Below are 21,395 nucleotides of genomic sequence, written 5' to 3'. Positions count from 1 at the left end.
TTTTTACAGTTTTCCTACATCGTGCCTACGTGAAAATACAGTTTTTATGTGTTGAGATGGCCAGGTATTGCTATGCGAGACCAATCACTGCACACGTTGAGATGGCCAGGTATTATTTTGTTCCCGTTGCAACGCACGAGCATGATCCTAGTAATTTTAATATTTTGTTAAGGTGGGAAAGGGTTAGTCGTTACCGTGTCTCGATTTTCACATGTCAGCCTTATCGAGAGTCACCCTATTATATGAGGACAACTTAGAGATTTGCACTGATATCTGTGGATAGTTTGAAGAAACATTTATTTCCACTGGTTTGGGTGAGAAAGTGTTCAAGATTTAAGTTTATATGGTTTGATTAGTTTTTTTAGAGCTCGTCGGCTAATTCTTGTTATAATAATAATAATTTATTTCTTATTAAACAACTTAATAAAAATAGAAATATTTGTTTATTTTAAGTAAGGGTCAACGTTTTAAAAGATTTGTTATACTTTATTATTATTTATCTTATTTTTACAATATAAAAGCAAGATTAATTCATTAGAAAATAAAAAATAAAAAACAAATAAAAGGAAGGAAAGTCACGGACATCATCAGGAGCTGGTGCGGCACCTAGACCCGGATGCACGAAACATCTACGTGCCAAAAAAGGAGAGAAAAAAGACAAAGCAGCCCAAGAAGAAATAGAGATAGAAACAGAAACAAAACCTGGCTGGATACGGATAAAGTACTGGTGATCAGGTTCGACGAAAAATTATAGGTGGCAGAAATTTTGCCTCTTTAGTATTATGTATAGATATAGATTATAAACTTTTTTTGATGCATAATATTTCAAACTGTTAGTATATTATACATGTGCTATTTTGTGTATTTGTAATAGATGCATCAAACTTTATTGTTACGACGTGACGGCCGCCGTCGCGGCGCCGAGCGCAGAGGAGCACAGCACCTATAGGAACTTAATTCTTATTATTACATGCAGATTTTTCCCTATTTTTTCTCTACGGATACGGATAAACTGTGTATATATAGATAAAAATAGCCACTTGTTTACCTACCCCGTAGAAGCTAAACACGATTTTGTGGACGAATATTTACACTTTCTTGTCTTATTATTTTTTTGTTAATTTATAACCTTATATCAAAATAAAGCATTTTTTTTTGGTTTATTCATGCATCCCACCCAATGAAGTGTTAGGATTCTTTTCAATAAAATCCTATGCCGTCATTCCTAAAAAAAAAATCCTATGCCGTCACAGATTTTGTCCTCCCATATCTTCTCCTTTAGGCCTTGTTCGTTTCTTATCAAAATCAAAGGATAGGAGAGGATTGAGAGTAATTTTGACTTGTAGGTGAGTTAATCCCAAGGCACGAAGGTGGCATTGCGCGTACCGAGACGACTACACGGCCATTGCAATAAAGCCAAAGGGTCCCTGCAAAGCCACTTTTAGGAAGACCAAAGGGGCCACGACCCCTACATGAGCGAGGCCAAAGCCAAGGGTGTTGGGTGGAGGAATCACTCCATCCTAAATGAGGTGGTCCATCATGACTTAATGCCTTAAATTTGGTGAAATGACTCTGCTTATACTGGTACTAATTATTAGTTTGTAAGGAATGGGATGATAATACACAACCTATTCCATTCCATGAATAAAAAAAAGTAAGGAATAAGTAGATGATGACTAACTCGTTCCTCAAACCAAACATTCCAAAAGTCTGCGAAGTTATCTTGAAGAACTCTAAAGGGGTGATGACTGGCCAGAGAGGGTTCAAATCTGACTTTGACTCATTTAAACCAAAAGAAACAATCTGCTAGGGTAGGAACATATTTAGAATTGTGAATGAACCCGTGGTCAAGTGGTAGGACAGTCCAGAGACGTTACCCACTAGGGTTAGAACCCTAGTGTCGCATCTTTTTCTAGATTTTTTTCCTGAAAATTTAGGATATACGTACGTGTGCGCGTTTGGTGGTACTGCACGTTTCCCACACACTGAAGGCTAGAGAGCCTCCCAATCTCCTCTTTGAGTGTGTACGAACGCACACACGTATGTATGTATGGTGTGAGTATGAAGTGTGTGGGCTGTGTGTGTCCGGAACGAATCTACCTTATCGCGTCGGAGTCGGCCGACCCAAACGACCTTGCGCTAATCTCCAGTACTGATGTCGTTCTTGCCTTCTCGGCTTCTCGCGTATGTGGGTTTGCTTGGTCAACTAAAATTTGTCATATCAAAAATTTGGTCAGCCAAAATTAGGTAAAAAAAGTTATCATAGGTTTGGCAAGCTAAATATGAGATGTTGACAAGTTTTAATAGCTAACCAAACAATAGCCAAAATCATGACGTGCCAAATCTTTAGTACGGTAAATTTTGGAAGCCTACCCATTAGGCTTTGTGTGCCTGGCTTTGGGTCCGCGAATGCACCTGGTGGCTTGGACTTGAGACGGGAAATGCTGAATAGGAAACAGAACGCGGACGGAGGCATAGGGATCGAGTTAAGCGCCGAGATTTCGGGGATGTTCTTTCTAAAAGGAAAAATATTTTAATTACTCCTATTTATTTATTGCATGCATTCTAACTGATGGTTGGGTTCCTTGTGGTGGAACCTGCCCACTAGGGTTCAAGTCATTGACTTGGTACGGGTGCTCGTATTTTTCTGAATTTATTCCAGAATTTACCGGTGCTATGACTTTTAGTGGTAGGTGACGTCAACGTCGACAGCGAGACGCCTATGGTGACTCGTGAATCTTGAGATCTACTGGCTCAATCCTTTAGAGATGCTCATAGGGGTGAGTGTGCGTGTGTGTGGGCGTCTACGTTGTGGTGTAATTTAAAAAATGATAAAAAATCAAGAGTTTGGATTTATTTGAATCTTACCTCCTAGGTGAAACGGGAGTACAATAGCAAGGTTTAATATATAATCGTAAGCAAAAGTGTCATTTTGTTGCTTGCATTGGATTAAAAAACTTTCTCCTATTTCTTATTCCAGCAAAACGTTAAAGTAACAAAATTAGTGATTTTTTATGTATGGCTGCTTGCAAATTGTCAATGTAAAAAAGCTTATTAGACCACCGACTAATTTAATAAGCAACCAAAGTATGAAAACGGATCGGATACGGACGGATATCACTGATATTATATTTGTTTTCATATTTCTGTTCGAATTCGGATTCGAATACGGATAGTGTCAATCATACCGGATAGGATATGATTGAATATCAACATTATAAATATGTGATTTGAGTATTCGAATATGGATACGGTATCGGATGTTGAATATTCGAACTCGGATATGGACAAATCTGAACCCCTCTAAACGGATTCGGTCTCGAATACTGTCGGAAAATATCCGTACGGTTTTCACCTAGTGATTTGTCACGATATGTCATTTGTTATTTTATCGATTATTAGGGTTATGTTTGCATGTTATTTTATTATACTATTATCGCAAGCTATAGGTCTCGTTTGGCAAAGCTCTGACTCCGGCTTCATGCGGCTCCTCGCAAGGAGCCTGACCAAACGAGCCTCTAAACAGGACTCCTTGCAAGGAGTCCGGAGGAACATGAGCCGTTTTTTATAAAGGAGCCGGAGCCGAAAAAAGTGGATTCTCTTCACAAACCTAATACAAACTATATTACAAAATTGTCATGCGAGCTATTTTTGTCAAACGGTTTCCAAAACAGCTATAACTTCACTAGAGAAGCTGCTTCGCACGAAGAGCTAGAGCCAGAGCCCTACTAAACGAGATATAAGTACGGCCACTTGAACCCAACGATTTATCCTGGCTTCGCCTCTGTGCGTGTTCAAGTTATACCTGATAAAAAAGAAATATTGTTAGAATCTAATGTCAGTATTGGAGAATTTCGGTCCGCAAATTGAAAACTGAGCAGTAAAAATCATGTCGCCCATAAATAAATAAGGAAGAGCATCACTGATTGCACCATTCCACGCACCATTCCACCTTTTTTTAGGGATACTCACTATTCCACCTTTGTTTCTTACTTTGCTCCCTTAGTTCGGTACCCATTTGTTCAGTGTTTCGGCCGAGGACAACGCACAACGACCTTTCTCATACATGTTCATACAAGCCAACCGCGTCCGCAAGTGACTAACTGAGTTGATTAGACCAGAATTTCTACATCTATACATACATATTAGGTAGCATACCCGTGCATTGCTATGGGACAACTAAATCTTTTGTATTAAAAACTCACGGATCGCACGATAAGATAACAATACTGTTAAATTAAATACCGACGTTAAAGTGACATTTAATTCAAAAAGCAAAGTTCATGAAATTAACACAGTCACGGAGAGCGCGGCATCGCAGGCTCACAAACTATACTGTATAGACTTTTTCGTGATATGACTAAGATAATATATTATATCGGCAGAAAGAATTCTCCGATATCCATTTCTTTCATGCGCCAATAAATTCATGAATAAGTTCCGCTGCATCTCTATATAATCCTGTACACATAGGTTCGAGTATATATGTAAATATTAGTGCCTGTACACATAGGTTCGAGTATATATGTAAATATTAGTGCCTGTCACATAGATAATACTGCGTGTCTTAAAAAATATCTCATAAAATTTTAAAACAAAGTATGTTATACTCACCGTATAAATATGTGTGGCTTTAGGACTATTCCACACAGACATATATTGTAGAATAAGATATCCACTTGAGTGTCTGTTCTAAGATGTTGAATTAGGTATTGTAATTCTTAATTTCGACATATTTTTCAGGTCAAGCCAACCAATGGTGACACTTTTCTTAGTGGTGCATAATTTTATGGTGCACCTCTTGACTATCTGAGTAAGGATAAGTTAGCACTGCAAAGGCTTAGAAAAGCTGCTGAGAAAGCCAAGGTTGAGTTTTCCTCCACTATGCATACTAAAACCTATGTCCCCGTTTATCATTGCCGATGCTTTTGATGCAAAGCAATTCAATATTACCATGATCAGATATAAGTTTGAGTCTCTTGTGAGCAATCTCATAGAGGGACTCTCATTCTTTATGTGATATGCCTCAAGGATATTGACAGGACGATAGACCCATGCTGAAATATCGCACCAAAAAGTGTCCCCGATTTATGTTCTATGAATACATGTGGGTACTATGATAACACTAACTACACCAAATGAAAGATTAGAGAGAATTTACATTGCCTCCAGAAGGATTTATTTATTAAGTTCTTTGGACTCTATAGGTAGTTTTGAAATATCTGTTTGCATGTCTTACCTCGTATCCTAATTTAAAATTTTGTAGTTTAATTAGAATATTTAGGTGATTGTATATATATAATATTCAATACAAGAATAATCTATGCATAATCTTCTTGAAAAATTTCTGTAGTGTAAAGACATCTTCGTTTTTTATGCATGTCCGTGCTAACGCTACGGTAAAAACAAAAGGACAATATATCAATTAAAAAATAAAAATAAAACTCATGCTCAAAGTCAAAGAGATAAATTATGGATGCTTAAATTTTGTCATCCATAACCTACCGACGTGCCTATAAAATAGACTGAATAAACAATTAAACATAGATAGAAAACTAAATTAATGAAAGGATCATTGCAAGACATCAATCATCTTATAGCTTCGGACAATATCGCAAAGCTACTAAAAACTGTATCCGTGCCCTCACCTCAAACATTCTCCAGGTAAATGGATTACAATGAAAGAAATGAATATCAGAGATTTCTTCCTACCAATATAAAATATTATCTTAGCCGCATCACGGAAATATCTATAAAGTAGAGTTAGTTGGCCTGCGACGCCGCGCACTCCGTGACTGTGTTAAATTCATAAACTTTGCTTTTTGGATTAAATGTCACTTTAACGTTGGTATTTAATTTTTACAGTGTTGTTATCTTATCGTGCGATCCGTGTGTTTTTAGTATAAATTGTTAGTTATCCCGTAGCAACGCACGTGCACGCTACTTAGTATAAATATAAAGAATGAAAAAGACGACAAGAAAGATTGGCATTAGGCCAACTCCTTTTGATTCTTTATAAACACATCTAAAAGTTAACATGTGGGCTGTGAACTGTGGGCATCAAATCAAAACAACAAAAAGAACATGGATTCGATCATAAGTATCATTTGCCCTCCTTTTTTTTGAAATAAAGAAAGGTACTGTAGAGTTATAGGATTGTCAATCTTATCAGACCATCAATTTTTGGTAATTGTAGAACTCAACTAAGACACCCATTAAAGTGCTACATCCCTAGTTAGCAACCCAATTAAGAGTAAGTTCTCGCAAGCCTAGCTCCCCAGCCATTATTAAACTGCATGAAGGGCTCCGAAATGAAGACCACTATTTGAAAAAAGAGTAAATGATTATTGTTTCCTTCCATGCATGATTGTTTCCTTCCATGCATGCTTATTGTTTCCTTCTATGCATGATTATTGTTTCCTTCCATGCATGTGGTCTCAGGTGATGATTTGTTTTCTTCAAAGCAGGCGGGGATCGCAGGAATGACAGTTTCTTTTTCTATCGCGCAGGGTATCGCATGGGGTGGGCAGACGGACGAACCAAAACAAATATCGCACCAAAAGATGTCCACGCTTTATTCTTTTTAGTCGTAGGAGATTCCACTGTTTTATGTGGGGCAGGCAACCCATGTGGCCAATCAAACTTTTGGCCCGAATATATTTCGCAATCGATAAATATTTAATTCACAAGCTGATTTTTATTATTTTTTATCTTCCCGAGAGATATGAATATGGATCGCCATGCTCTAGAGTTGACTCACAAGCTGATGCCACATGTATGTCCAATATTTTAAGGTTTCGTCGGATTCGACGTAAGGAGTGCACTTTAGCTACGACGTTTGAGGAAAGGCATAAGAAGAAGAAGAAGGCGATTAAAGAATCTAGATATAATATAATTATTTTTTTATTTTAGATTTTTCATGTGCACCTCTGATCGTCTGAACTACTTTAGCAGTACTTTTCAGCTAACAAACAATGTTTTTCTCACACAATAAATCAGCATAAGCACAAGTATAAGCCAACATTTGATACAAGTCCCCTTCCCTCTGGGAAAAAAGATGCCATATATGTATATATACTCCTATCTGTTCCAATGAGAACGCGTATGTTGGATGATATGGTGCACTGAATAATTTTGGAAAGATGTCCAGCATGAAGCTAAGGCTGTTGCACGACCCGCATGACTACCATCAATCATGTTTCTTTAATTTAAAGTAGTTCGTACTAGCTGGAAACTAATATGTGTTGTCTCCAGATAATCGCCCAAAGAACGAAGAAGGAAGGGGTGCAAATTTTCGGAGAAGATTGAGATGATGTTTTTATCAAAGCAGACAGAGCAGTACGGAGTATTATTATTATAGAAATGCTATACAACACACATGTGTTTTAGCATAAAAAAAACACATGAATTTGCTCTCTCTCTTTTCAACTGTCTGTGCGTAAGCCCGGCTGTATATGCATGGTCTGGTATGACATTGATGCGTAAGCCCGGTACTGGGAGATCACCAGTTCACCGACCTTATTGTACTTGAGACCAAAGGATGTCATCGTCAGCACACGGAGGCGCTGGTCGGAGTCGTAGTCCTCGGCCACCCGAGACTCGATTTGTCCTCTTGTTCTTGCATAGAAAAAAAATGTTTATTGTGATATGTGGATTTGTAGATATGTGATCTTGTGATTTGTGATTGTCTGGAGGTAGAAGAAGACTGGAGATAGAAGGAGGATGGAGGTTGTTGGATCTTAATTCTATGGTGTAAAAAAATTCATGCGTTAAAACTGCATAAAACACATGGTTGTTAGGTAGACAGACTCTATTATTATATCTTTGGTTGCTTTAAGCAATATCGTTTCTTTTTTTATCTATTTATTTATCCTATCCTATACAAATTAAAGGTATGAAGTTCGTTCTTAATATAGAACAAGTTTACTAGAATATCTTTACATTGCCTTTTGCTAAGTTTGGCCGGTAGTTTATAAAACGACAGTGCTAGCGCCTGGACGCGGGCGTTGCACTTTGTTTCCTACGCTCGCTCCAGCACGGCGCCTCTGCTCGAGCCTTCATTTCGCGCGTCCATGCGGGGCCCATGCCGCCTAGACGATGCCAGCGCCGCGAGACCCCGGGCAGGGACCATTGGTGCCCTCTCCGTTTCTCACGCTCATTGCAACATGTGCAACACCGAATCTACTTTTGCAACATCCAGATGAAAACACTTGCAACATACATCTGAAACACTCACAAAACACCAGAAAAAACTTGAAAACATGTGTGCAGCCATTGCAAACATATGTAAACATCAATATGAAATATTTAAAACATACGTATGGAAACACTCGAAACACTTGCATATATATACAACATCTAAATGAAACAATTGCAGCGTACGTCTAAAATAGATAAACCATTTGGAACATACACTCGAAACATACGTGTATAGCCCATTGCAACATGTGCAACATCTGGGTCTACTTTTGCAATATCCTTCTGAAATACTTGCAACATACCTCTAAAACATCTGAAACGTTTGAAATGTAGCTTGCAACATGCATCGTATCTCTGTGCGGCCTCCTCCGTTGTCTGCATCGGGGCGCCGCAACCTTAGCAGGAGGCGAGGCTGGAGGGCTTCCGTGCTAGGGCCCGACGCTTCTCCTTGCGCAGCGGTCTCAGTGGCTAGCTGGCGGCCGAGGGAGCGGTCGCTACACGTGGGCGTGGCAGTGTCTGCGCCGTCAGGTGGAGCAGGCCACAAAGCAGAAACAGCGGCAGGAAGTAGCAGGGTGGCGCAGTGGAGTAGGAGAAGGAGCTGCGCTGGGTGACCGTCGACGGCGGAGCGGGCCGCAGAGCAGGAGCAGTGGGACGACTGACGGAGCAGGAGCAGGCGGGGCGACCGTCGTTGCATGGAACAGTGCGGAGCAAGTCTCTCGTCTCCTTCTCATTTCCTTATCCAACCGGCACAACGGAAGAGACGGACGTAGATATCGTAATAAAAAAAACGAGCGGACGCAGAAGAGAGGTGGTATGCAGGCCCACGAATGAGCGTCCGGGGGCGGAGCGAGGTAAACCCTGCATCTAGCATTTCCGTATATAAATATCAGACAGCTGGCATGCAGGCGTCTGGAGTTCGTCCGGATGCAAGTTATACTACAGCCATGCGCCCATGCCCATGCATCCTTCTCTATCTCCTCGGGATCAGCTGAACCGACGGATATCGATACAGTTAGCCCTCTCTGCACAGGTATGCATCCTAACATGATGAGCGGAATAAGGGTAGATACAAAACTATGAAGTCAACTAGCCGCGCGCGCAGGCAAGATATTCTTGATTTGCTACGACCGTCTGCCTCTCCCATCCCATAGGACTATATATATTCGTATAAGATGAGATCAGAAGAAGCGCTTTCCGTTGCCTGAAATTCTGAATCAGCTGCGACAGCGAAATGGGTCCCTCTTCATGTAATAAGATCCTGAGCACCACCACTGCTGGCCTTCTTCTCTGCGTTAGTTTCTTGGCCGAGCTCGAGCTCGTCCTCGTCCATGGGGGCCTGGTCCCGGCGCTGTACGTGCTGGGCGATTCGCAGGCGGACGTCGGGAACAACAACCACCTGGAGCTGTCACCGCTCAGGGCAAACTTCCCGCGCAACGGCATCGACTACCCGGGGCAACAGGCCACCGGCAGGTTCAGCAATGGCTACAACTTCGTCGACTTTCTTGGTATGAATTGCTGCATATGCATTTGCATTATTGTTACTTGTTAGTCTGCTGTTCTTATTAATTCGTGGCCATTTGACTCGAACCTTAGATTTTGGTACTTGTCAATCGCATTCGCATCGTTAGGGCAGTCCCAGTGGCACTAGTTTCTATCCCTATTAATTAGACCGACAGCTTAGCAATGTGCTGACTGCTGAGGTGGCAAAGGAGTTATCGAGGAGAGAGGGCATAGAATGAAGAAATCGTTTCTTCCTCAAGGAACGACGTCTACGCGGGGATCAATGCGCGAAGAAACGAGAAAAATTGCATTGGGGAGAAACTACTGGTTTCCATAGCCTCCTCCGCATCTGGTGCGCAAGCCGCCGCCGTGCAGCAGGCCGCGCTCGCTGCCGCGAAGGCCACGCCGTCGTCGCGGACGCCGCCGCTGCCGCAAGGAAGTGCCGAGGCCTGAGTGGACACACTGCCGCTGCCGCAGGTCGCTCGACCAGGCCGCCGCAGGTCCAAGCAGGTCGCGGTCGCTGCAGGTAGTCGCCGCCGGCGCCCAGGCTGCTCGGCTCCGCCTTTGCCTCGCGCTCCTCCCAGGCTGCTAGCCGTCCGCTCGCCGGAGCCGCGCCATGCTCGCCAGCTGCGTCCGCTCGCCCGCGCTGCGCGTTCGCGTGCAGGTGTGCGCTCGCCCGACGGCCGCCGCGCTCGCTCGGTCGCGTGCTAGTGCTGGTTCTCGGCTGCCGCGTGCGCTCGCCGTGTGCGGTGTGCTGCTTGTCTCGTGCTCTGGTTGGTACGAACGAACGGAGGCAGAAGGATACGAACGAACGGAGGCAGAGAACGAGAGGAGAGAGATCTCGGCATGTTCGCTGGTTGGTTTCTGGGCTGGTTTAGGTTGGCTGGTGCTGGTTTGTTGTGAGAGAAAAACACTGTTGGCTGGTTGATTTGGGCTGACTGAAACCAACAAGCGAACAGGCGAAGGGACAAGGAGAGAAAGAAAAAAAGTCAAATATTTATTACGCGAAGACTTAGCACTGTGTGAGATACTTTCTATAAATAATTTTTGCTGACGTAGTTCTCTCGGACATCGTGCATAATTTTTATCATTGGAAGTGCCTTAGCAATTTGGCAGGAGGATTAATGAGCTCCGATTTGTGCATCAATTAGTATTCTTGAGGAGTTGACTGTATCAGTCCTCAGTCGGACTGCTGAAACTGATGCGCTGCATAATTTTTACCAATTTCAGCTGGCAGCCTTGGGCTAGCCAGCCCTCCTGCCTACCACTCCATCCGCGACACCGCAGGCAGCAGCAACTCCACATATCTGAACGGCGTCAACTTTGCTTCCGGTGGTGCAGGAGTCTTTGACCTCACAAACAAGGTTATTCACAACGGAAAACTGTGCTATACGACGCTCTATATATTATGCATCTACCTCTATCGAGTACATCTGCACACAGAGTCACAGACCGACAAAGATGAGCATGCCTTCCTGCTGAATATAATGCTGGATTTGCAGGGCCAGTGCTTCAGCTTCGATCACCAAATTGAGCGTGACTACTCGAGCGTCCATTCAGACCTTGTGCGGCAGCTCAGGCAGCCTCAGGCCACGTCCCATCTGTCCAAGTCCATCTTCGTCGTGGCTATCGGCGGCAACGACATAATCCTCCGCGCCCTGCCCCCTAGCGTCGAGCTGACGGTGGAAGTAGCGGCAGTAATCTCCCTCCCTCCCCAGGAGTTCATCCACTCGCTGGCGCAGACCATGAGACGCCAGCTGCAGGTGTGTGCCGACTCTGTGTGCAGCTACTGAGGCCCTGACGACTGGCTGAACGAACTGCGGATCGATCGACTATTTCAGAGGCTCCACGACCTCGGGATGCGCAGGCTCTTCTTCGTCGGCGCGGCTCCCATCGGGTGCGTGCCGCTGATGCGGGAGCTGAGCCGCCTCACCACCGGGAACTGCCACGACGGCGCCAACGACATGTCCGTTCGGTACAACGCAGCGGTGAGGTCCCTCCTCGCCGACATGAGCACGCAGCACCAGGATTTCCACTACGCCTTCTTCGACAGCTACACCGCGTTGCTGCGGTACATCGAAGAACCAGAAGCAAACGGTATGGTACAATCAGCACTGCACCAGCAGATGTTTTTGCTTCAGTCGATTTTGGTGAACATTAATTCTCGATCACTCTCCGAGTCTCTGACTTGATGACCAACTGAACTGAGGTTATGTATTTCTGCGTCACAGGCTATGCTGAGGTGAAAGCAGCGTGCTGCGGTCTCGGGGATAACAATGCCATGTATCGGTGCGGGCGGGTGAGCACGGTGTGCCCCAACAGGACGAACCACATGTTCTGGGACCTCGTCCACCCGACGGAGACCACGTCGCGGAAGCTCACCGGCATTGCCTTCGACGGCTCCCCGCCATTGGTTTCACCGATAAATGTGAGGAAGCTGTGTGGCTAGCTTTGTAAGCCAGGAGCGTTGACGTTAGGCTGTCTACTGTCCTACCAAGGGCATCCTCAGTGCCTCACCAATAATTCATCCCCAATAAGATGGTATTGGCGATCACAAATACTGCTTTTTTTTACTATTGGAGAGATGCTCCAGCAGATCATTAATACTTTTCCTCAATACATATATAGGACCTATCCGTCAGAATACAATTTATTTATTTTATTTTCTTTTTTCCTTTTCTTTCCTCTTCCCTCGTTTCATCTTCTCCCACACATTGCCCTGACCCCACTACCACTGATGTAGACTAGGCCCGATCTTTCGAAAGATATGATAGCGTCGATTGGTGGAGACTCGACGTTCACGATCTAGGCTTCGAACCAAGACTGATCCGGACCCCCGCAACCGTTACACCACTGCTCCGTTGGTTATCAACCACGCGAACGCGATTGACCTCGCCGAGAAGGCTTTCCTGCAAGCGAATCGAGAACACAAGCAAGAATGAGATAAACGTAATCTGAAATTACAAATAAATATGAGGCTTATGATAATGAGAAAGAGTTCAAGTCTTTTATTCGAAAGTACTAATCGCCACAGGCGAACAAGATCAAGAACTGGACCCTGGTTCACAGCAAGCGGCCTTGGCGGCGACAGTTGCAGCAAAACGACGTCTGTTTTACGAGGAAATCAAGTACTAAACAAAACCCAAATCCTAAGGAGAGCGACGACCGGTATTTATAGTCTTGGGCGTCACCCCCTAGACGCGCCCCCTAATGGGCCCAAACACGATACACGGTCCAACGGACCAAAAGACGGTGTCGCAGCACCCTGATAGATTCTGGACGCTGACTTATTTCGACGATTCCCGTTGATTCCGAAGGGCTTTTGATGTGAAACTAATTGGGTTGGCTTCCTTATCAAATTAGCATTTCAACCATACGTGGATCATCGAAAACGGAGTCTGGATGCGTCCTGGGTGACCAGTTTAAGGCAGACTGGTCCCGGAGGCCGAGGCAGACTCGAACTAGAGTTGCTTTGGGCCTACACCTCGGGGACTCGAACCGAATTAGCCTCGGACCTCCTTCTTGACTTGGACACCTTTGCCGGCCTCCTACCCCTCCATACCATGTGCCAAACATGGTCATATGCATGGGTGTCATGTCCTCATCATCCTCCCCTTCTTGACGAAAAGTCGTCCTCAGCATCGATTGTGCTTGAAACTGATCCTGCACAACATAAAGGAGAACGGGGTTACGAAAACAAAGGGAACCGAAATAATTGTGAGAATGAACGTGACCATATTTCCAAGTTTGTAGCGTGTCATGTCGCATAAAAATTTTAGCAAGCATGTAAACTCCATGATCCGAATGCACAAGATGTATGTCAACACTATCCTGCAAAAGATTAGAACCAACCAAAGACAATGCAGGAATAGATGATCTAGCAGACATAGGTAGCAACCAACAATGCTCCCCTTCTTCGAAGTGAACTTGTTTCTTTGAGAAACATGAGAAAATGTTTGTATTATTATGGCTGCCCTCTAAACGATCATAATCTTGTACAACAAAAGGAGAATTCATATTACTATGAATGTATACTTGATGTATCATATATTGTCCCTTGTTGTTATATTTGCCAATAACATGATATGTATGTTTAGAAAACAAAGGCAAATCAACATATTTAAATAGGCTCTCCTCCAAACAATCTAGGTTACACAAAACATCAAATTTAATGTAACCCAAAGTATGTAAAGAAGACAACAGTTTAAACTCATTTGTTTTAGTAGCAATATGAATAACATGTTTATTTTCAGCGCAAATGGTTGGTTCCAAAACATGTAAAACAGAAGCATCATCAACCAATTCATCTTTATCACAATGAACATCAAGCAAATTATCATGGGACAAAGATAAATCAAGAGAGGGTTCCACTAACAATTGCTCTATAATAGCATGGTGTGTGGAAGAATTTAGTACATTAAAACAATTCTCACCTTCTGTGAGTGTAGCACCATGGGCATTACCTGTGTTTTTAGTAGAAGTAATAGGTGCATTGTGAAGTGATGGTTCTGAATTTGCATATGAGGTTGTGAGTTCCTCATTTTCTTTCATATCATCCTCTCGCTTATGTACATTATCCTGCAGAAGGTTAGTCATAGCAAGAGGAATAACAACAGATTCATCCTCTAAATGGTGCACCTCAGCATATGAAGTCAAAACAGGAGGTGGATTAACAAAGGTTTCTCGCATAAGAAGTTTCATATCATTCCAAGTTTTAGGTTTATCAGAATGATCTAAAGACTCCCACCAAGATAAAGCAGAATGTCGTAAAACACTAGCTGCATTTGTTATCTTCCTCCTTGGACACATAAAGCGAGTAACAAATATATTATTTATGACAATTTCCCACTTCATGTACTCATCAGCACCTATACCATTATAAGTCGGTGGATACGAACAACCTGTCATTGTTAGAAGACAGCAAAATACAATACAAAAGTATTATCCCTATCAACTACTTAGGTTGTGGACAAGAAAAAATTAAGGCACTCAACTCTCAAGCGTCTTACCACGGTCTTACAAGTGTTCTTACCAAAGCAACAGGCGGTGCAATCAGTCGGTGACTGTGATACCATTGTAGCTTGAGTGTAACAGTTGTAAGGCGAACCTGTACTCGGTTAGAAGAAAGTGGAGCTTGGACAGGCACAATATAGTAGCAAGAAATAACAAAATTCGCAACTGAATAGCAAAGCTGAATAAGTATCCCAAGTACTTGTCTTAGTTGCTGGACTACTCATGTTCCAAGTACCAGATGTATCAAGTGATGTGAACAGCAAGAATATGATTAGGAACAAGGTAGAAATCAGCACACGCAAACACAGCTCAAATGACGCTCTCTATGTGCTCCTCTAGATATTGTTCCTCTTTTGCCCCTTTTTTTCTCTATTTTGGGGCTGTTGTTGTTTTTTTGAGAAATTTTGACCTTTTCTTTTTATTTTTTTTAATATTTTTTCTTCACTTAGGAGCATAAAAAAAGTAACCACAGAAAATATGAGCTTAAACAAGTGAAAGACGTGGCCTGTGAAATTTTTAGAAGACGTGCTCGAAATCGACAAAGACCTTGTGACCACACAAAGAGGATCTTGTGACCACTTTTTGACAAAAATAAAAATATTCGATCCCAGCAAACCAGGGGATGGATGGATCCAAAAAATTTTTCTGATCGATTTTGATATATGGAACATCAAAATCCAAGTTCGTATGCGAAAATTAGACCAGTTTTAAGAACGGACTCCGAATTAGAGGACAAAACGGGAACAATGCACGCAAAATTAGTCATGACAGCAATGATTTGATGGAAATAGTGAAGACAAGTGTAAGAAATTAGATGGCGTGGACTAGGATTTGATGGATACAAAGGAAACTCAACAAGACTTGGAGATGTTCACGGATTATGATGAAAAACAAAGGAGAAAACACAAACTGGACTAAAAAACGATCTAAAACCAGCAACAAGAACTTGACCTAGGGCACAAACTCAACAACGCGAAACAGAGATGAAATTGCACGGCACAATGAGGCTATAGGACAGGAAATATGTGGCGGTGTATATTTTTTTGCATTTTGTGGACTATAGGTAATACAAAAACAGTAACAATCTAAAGGGGGAAATAAAGTTATACCTAATGGGCAACAAGGTCTCTGATACCATTTGATGTAGACTAGGCCCGATCTTCCGAAAGGTATGATAGCGTCGATTTATGGAGACTCAACGTTCACGATCTAGGCTTTGAACCAAGACTGATTCGGACCCCCGCAACCGTTACACCACTGCTCCGTTGGTTATCAACCACGCGAACGCGATTGACCTCGCCGAGAAGGCTTTCCTGCAAGCGAATCAAGAACACAAGCAAGAACGAGATAAACATAATCTGAAATTGCAAATAAATATGAGGCTTATGATAATGAGAAAGAGTTCAAGTCTTTATTCGAAAGGACTAATCACCACAGGCGAACAAGATCAAGAACTGGGGCCCTGGTTCACAGCAAGCGGCCTTGGCGGTGACAGTTGCAGCAAAACGACGTCTGTTTCATGAGGAAATCAAGAACTAAACAAACCCAAATCATAAGGAGAGCGACGGCGGATATTTATAGAGTCTTGGGCATCACCCCCTAGACGCGCCCCCTAATGGGCCCAAACACGATACACGGTCCAACAGACCAAAAGACGGTGTCGCAGCACCCTGACAGATTCTGGATGTTGACTTGTTTCGACGATTCCCGTTGATTCTGATGGGCTTTTGATGTGAAACCAATTGGGTTGGCTTTCTTATCAAATTAGCTTTCCAACCATATGTGGATCATCGAAAACGGAGTCTGGATGCGTCCTGGGTGACCAGTTTAAGGCAGACTGGTCCTGGAGACCGAGGTAGACTCGAACTAGAGTTGCTTTGGGCCTCCACCTCGGAGACTCGAACCGAATTAGCCTCGGACCTCCTTCTTGACTTGGACACCCTTGCTGACCTCTTACCCCTCCATACCATGTGCCAAACATGGTCATATGCATGGGTGTCATGTCTTCATCACCTTGCGAGAGCATCAGACCCGCCTCCCGCCCCACCCCCGGCAAAAGCACAACACGCCTCGCCCAGATCCCAATATAATCCGTCGTTGTCTACTCTGGCAGCATTGGTCTAGACCTTCGTTGCCCCTACCTCGACGTCTGCCCTGTCGTTATCATCATCAGCCCAAGTCCCTTGGAGGGGCATGACTGACTCCAACGCAGAGGGCGCGATGAGCTAGGGCACAACGGCGTGTGGGCTTGGCAGGCGTGGCTATAGCCTGTGATGGAAGCAGAGAAAGGCGCGAGGGAGGAGGGTGATGGAGAGAAGCATTGTTTATTGGGGGGAGATATAACTTTCCCTTTATTTAAGGGGAGATGGGGGATGATGGGTTATATTAGGGAACTGTTGGAGCTGCTCTAACAAACACGACAAGTTTGAGCCAATATTGTACGTTGCATATGCGACTCCCTGCAACTAGTTTCGTTGCACACTCGTCACTTCAACCTACATCCATGCAACTGCTAATTTTCTTTCCATTCGTCTCCTCCTACATGCAAACCTCTACTTTTCTTCTCCGCAGCCACCGATAAGAGCACCTACTTATAAGCTATTCGACAACTTCTCCAATAACATTAACTATTAGCACATAACTCATAATATGAAAAGTCTCAAGTAACAACCTCACATGATCTTTAAGTGCGTACATAGCACTAGCTTTTAACTGAGAGATAGCTTTTTATCTCTCTTCTGTTAAAATCTGAAATAATATGCTTAGAGCTAGCTCATAATACTCTTTACCTTTGACCTACATGTCATTTTTCCTCCCCTTCCATATCTTGCAATTATGGTGAAATGCAGATTATAGCCCAATTAGTCCATTGACGTGTTGCTGCACGTGCCACTAATGCCCTGTTCGCTTCGCTGAAAAAACAAGTCGAAACACTGTTTCGGCTGATTTGTTGTGAGAGAAAAACACTGTTCCGGCTGAAAAAATAAGTTAAAAAAGACGGATTATAAGAGAAGCGAACATGACCTAATTTTAAAAGACACGAGAACACGGTGACGAAGTTTTGTGTGGCTAGGTTGTAAGTCGGGAGTATTAGCAGCGGACCCAGCTTGAGATTGTAGATACAGCGACAATAGGACGCAAGGGGCATGTGGCTACTTGTCATGACAATGTCTTCATGTCTAATCAGAGCCTTCCATACGGGTTCGAAGCTAGAATCACCTTGGCATCAACCCACAGATTTGGTTGGATGACCCATTGTGTCCTAAAATAGATTATTTTTGGACTTTGCGCGTGTGCCTATATATACTCCGTATGTCGCAACACTGTAAATGTACGGCGCGTAGGTGTGTGGTTTCCTCATGGAGACGTTGCCTTTGGAGGGCTTTCCTTGTGGTTCAAGTGTTGCTATAGTGGTGCACAAGACTAAAGACTATATTAATTGTGTGTATAGCTTAATTTGGCATGATATATGACATCATGATATTTTCGTATAATAACCTTTGGCTAAGTACATCCTAGCTGCGTAGTGGTCAATAATGGTCTTTGGAGTGATTAATATCAACTTGATGTAATTGTCTGACATCAATACAGTTCCTTTGTCTATGAAAATACTATGCCACTAGTTTGCATGTTCTTCCGCTGATTTAAATTTATCAAATTCATGAAACAAGGTGTGTATGCGTACAACATGTACCTATCTGAATATTTCTAAAGTGGCAGGAACTCAAGAGAATTTGCTCATATACCATTCTGTATTATGACAGGATAACGAGAGAATTATATGTTTGGCACTTGTCGATGTTTTACCACCGATAGCCTGCCACGGGGGTACCCGAGGCAGTATGTTCGGGCTTCGGCGTATGCCGAACTCGATGGTTTACGCAAGAGACAGCCGATTTATCCTGGTTCAGGCCCTCGATCGTAGATCGAGTAATAACCTTACGTCCAGTCGGCCTTAGCCTTTGCGTTGGATTGATTATGATCTGCTCTGTTCTCCCTTTTGACAGGAGCATTGCCCTCCTTTATATAGTCAGGAGGCCAGAGTCCTAGTCGGTTTACAATGAGATTTCTTAGTAGGATTACTTGATAGTTCTATTACTAAGATTTACATGGGAAGAATCCTAGTTGAACTAGATCTTCTCTCTCCCTTACGGGGTATCCTGTGGGTCCCGTATCGACAGCACTGAAACATATTGGTTTTCCTTTTAAGGCAATCTTGAAATTAAAATTCATTATGTAGCACCAAATTAAAATTTTCTTTCCTAAACTGCACTACCATCCATTTCCTCCATGTACTAAAGGTGTTACGTGACCGCCAGAATGACCCATATGCCCCTCTCTGTATTAGAACCATGCTCCACCTTAGAAAAATATATCTTTTTCATACCACCTTAGATGAGTCGCAGTACTCGATGAGATCTACAACTTTCTAGTTTTAAGGTTTTTTATTTGAGGTCGTTAAGATGCTCAAAAAAATAATATAAAGTTTCATATTATTTTGTGAGCATCTTAACGATCTTAAATAAAAAATCAAAATTAGACTAGAAAGTTGGCATCTTAACCTGTCAAGTCATAATTAGCTTTCATGTTGATAACTGAGTACAAGAAACTCTCTCCATTTCTTTCTTCATAATTAACCTGCCAAGTCATCAAATCTGACATTGTGTCATAATATTAAATGCAAAATAAAATAGATGAAGCCCCCATTGAGATTTGGCTAAGGATTTTTTTGGTGGTGGTGGTGGAGTGGAGGTGGGGGGACAAGTTTTAGGTTGTTACTAAGACAAAATGTGCACATGGATCACTTTTGTTTATTAGGCTGTCAACTCAAAATAAGATTCATTTAGTGTTTTGTTTGGTTAAGCAAGCGTGCAAAGTCGGGAATGTACGTGTTATCTCTCCTCATTCACTTAGGGTTGTGGGGTGTTTTTTTTGCAAAATACACCGTTAACAAACAAGGGACATAGACATGTGGTACATGCCCTGAGCGTAGATGCATTTTCTATATAAAAAAAACAAAGTTAGGTATGTATCCGGATCCACATTGGAGCTGTTGAACTTGTAGCACTACTGGAGACGGCTTCTTTGTCGAGTGTCCCAGACTTTGCCGAGTGCTTTTTATCGGGCGCTCGGTAAAGAGGCTATTTGCCGAGTGCCAGAGAGAAAGCACTCGGCAAACAACTGACACTCGGCAAAGAGGTGGTTTGCCGAGTGCCGAGCACTCGACAAACAATAACATTCGGCAAAGACCAGGTTTGCCGAGTGTCGGGCACTCGGCAAACCAGAACACTCGGCAAAGGGCCGCCGCCATTAACGGCCAGCAGCCGCCGTTAACCCTTTGCCGAGTGTCTTCTCCTGACACTCGGCAAAGCGGTGATTTGCCGAGTGTCATTTTTTGACACTCGGCAAATCATATTTTTTTTCACTTTTGACCTCCAAACTTTTTTCTGCAGTCCTCGTACAATACCTAGTACTCCATGTTCCAATGTGGCACATTTCTCGGACTTTTTCTATATTTCTTTAATTTATTTCATTTAATTGAATTTTCTTGGATAATTCAAATTATAACTGCTAGTCATTCGAATAATGAAAAAATGAATCAAAAAATGATATTCATGTTATTTAGTATAATGTGAGGCCGTCTCCAGGAACACACCACCAATTTCGAACATCTTGTTCACGAAACATGATCACGAACTTGCGATCGAGTTGTTTTTAAATTCTATAAAAAGCAAACGAAGTCCGAAAATCATGAAACTTGTCAAGATGTCATGATATCATATGTGGAGGCTGTGATAAAAATTTGAGAAGGTTTCGCGCAAGTTGTCACGTACGATGCTTGCAAACCGAAGAATCTCCGAAGAAGTTTCATAATTTCGTGAAGAGGCCGACGAGGTGGTAAGCATCGTACGTGACAAACTTGCGCGAAACCTCCTCAATTTTTTATTACAGCCTCCACATATGATATCATGACATCTCGACAAGTTTCAAGATTTTCGGTCTTCGTTTGCTTTTTATAGAATTTTAAAACAACTCGACCGCAAGTTCGTGGCCATGTTTCATGAGCAAGATGTTCGAAATTGGTGGTTTGTTCCTGCATATGGCCTCACATTATACTAAATAACATGAATATTATTTTTCCATTTATTTTTTCATTATTCGAATGACTAGCAGTTATAATTTGAATTATCCAAGAAAATTCAATTAAATGAAATAAATTAAAGAAATATAGAAAAAGTTCGAGAAATGTGCCACGTTGGAACATGGAGTACCAGGTATTGTATGAGGACTACCGAAAAAGTTTGGGGACAGGAAGAAAAAAAAAATAAAAACGGTTTGCCGAGTGTTTGCGTTTGGCGCTCGGCAAAGGAGCCTCTTTGCCGAGTGCCAGGACGGCTGGCACTCGACAAAGAATTTTAATTTTTTTAAAATCTTTGCAGAGTGCTAGGTTAGGTGGCACTCGGCAAAGAATTTAAAAAAATTAAAAAAATACTTTGCCGACTGTCAGATCGGGGGCACTCGGCAAAGAAATTTTTGTGTTATCTCGCCGGGAAACAGACCTTTGGGCCATTTCTCCCCCGCCAGCTCAGCTAAAATGGAGGGCTGATCTTCACCGCCCAAAGGAGATCGACGGTCGAGCTTAGATTTTGCGAGAACAAAAAAACCCTGCAGCCTGGCAAACC

The 21,395-nt window shown here is 42.7% G+C and overlaps 1 protein-coding gene across 1 annotated transcript; it reads left to right on the top strand.

Moving 5' to 3' along the window:
• Positions 1-9,430: 9,430 nt before the first annotated feature.
• On the top strand, positions 9,431-12,148 carry LOC136456819 (GDSL esterase/lipase At5g55050-like). Its single transcript, XM_066456803.1, has 5 exons — positions 9,431-9,704; positions 10,930-11,063; positions 11,202-11,462; positions 11,541-11,796; positions 11,931-12,148. Exons 1-5 carry the CDS (start codon positions 9,431-9,433, stop codon positions 12,146-12,148), a joined length of 1,143 nt encoding a protein of 380 aa, XP_066312900.1.
• The last annotated feature ends 9,247 nt before the right edge of the window (positions 12,149-21,395 follow it).

Source organism: Miscanthus floridulus, chromosome 1 (genome assembly GCF_019320115.1).
Source record: "Miscanthus floridulus cultivar M001 chromosome 1, ASM1932011v1, whole genome shotgun sequence".
Taxonomy (NCBI): Eukaryota; Viridiplantae; Streptophyta; class Magnoliopsida; order Poales; family Poaceae; genus Miscanthus; species Miscanthus floridulus.
The sequence above is the reverse complement of the archived record's forward strand: the minus strand, read 5'-3'. Positions and strand labels throughout refer to the sequence as shown.

Excerpts from the sequence above, each read along its gene's own strand:
- LOC136456819 (XM_066456803.1), top strand. The coding sequence starts at position 9,431 with ATGGGTCCCTCTTCATGTAATAAGATCCTGAGCACCACCACTGCTGGC. Across the intron at positions 9,705-10,929 it reads CAACTTCGTCGACTTTCTTG|CTGGCAGCCTTGGGCTAGCC; the intron begins GTATGAATTGCT and ends TACCAATTTCAG. Across the intron at positions 11,797-11,930 it reads CGAAGAACCAGAAGCAAACG|GCTATGCTGAGGTGAAAGCA; the intron begins GTATGGTACAAT and ends TCTGCGTCACAG.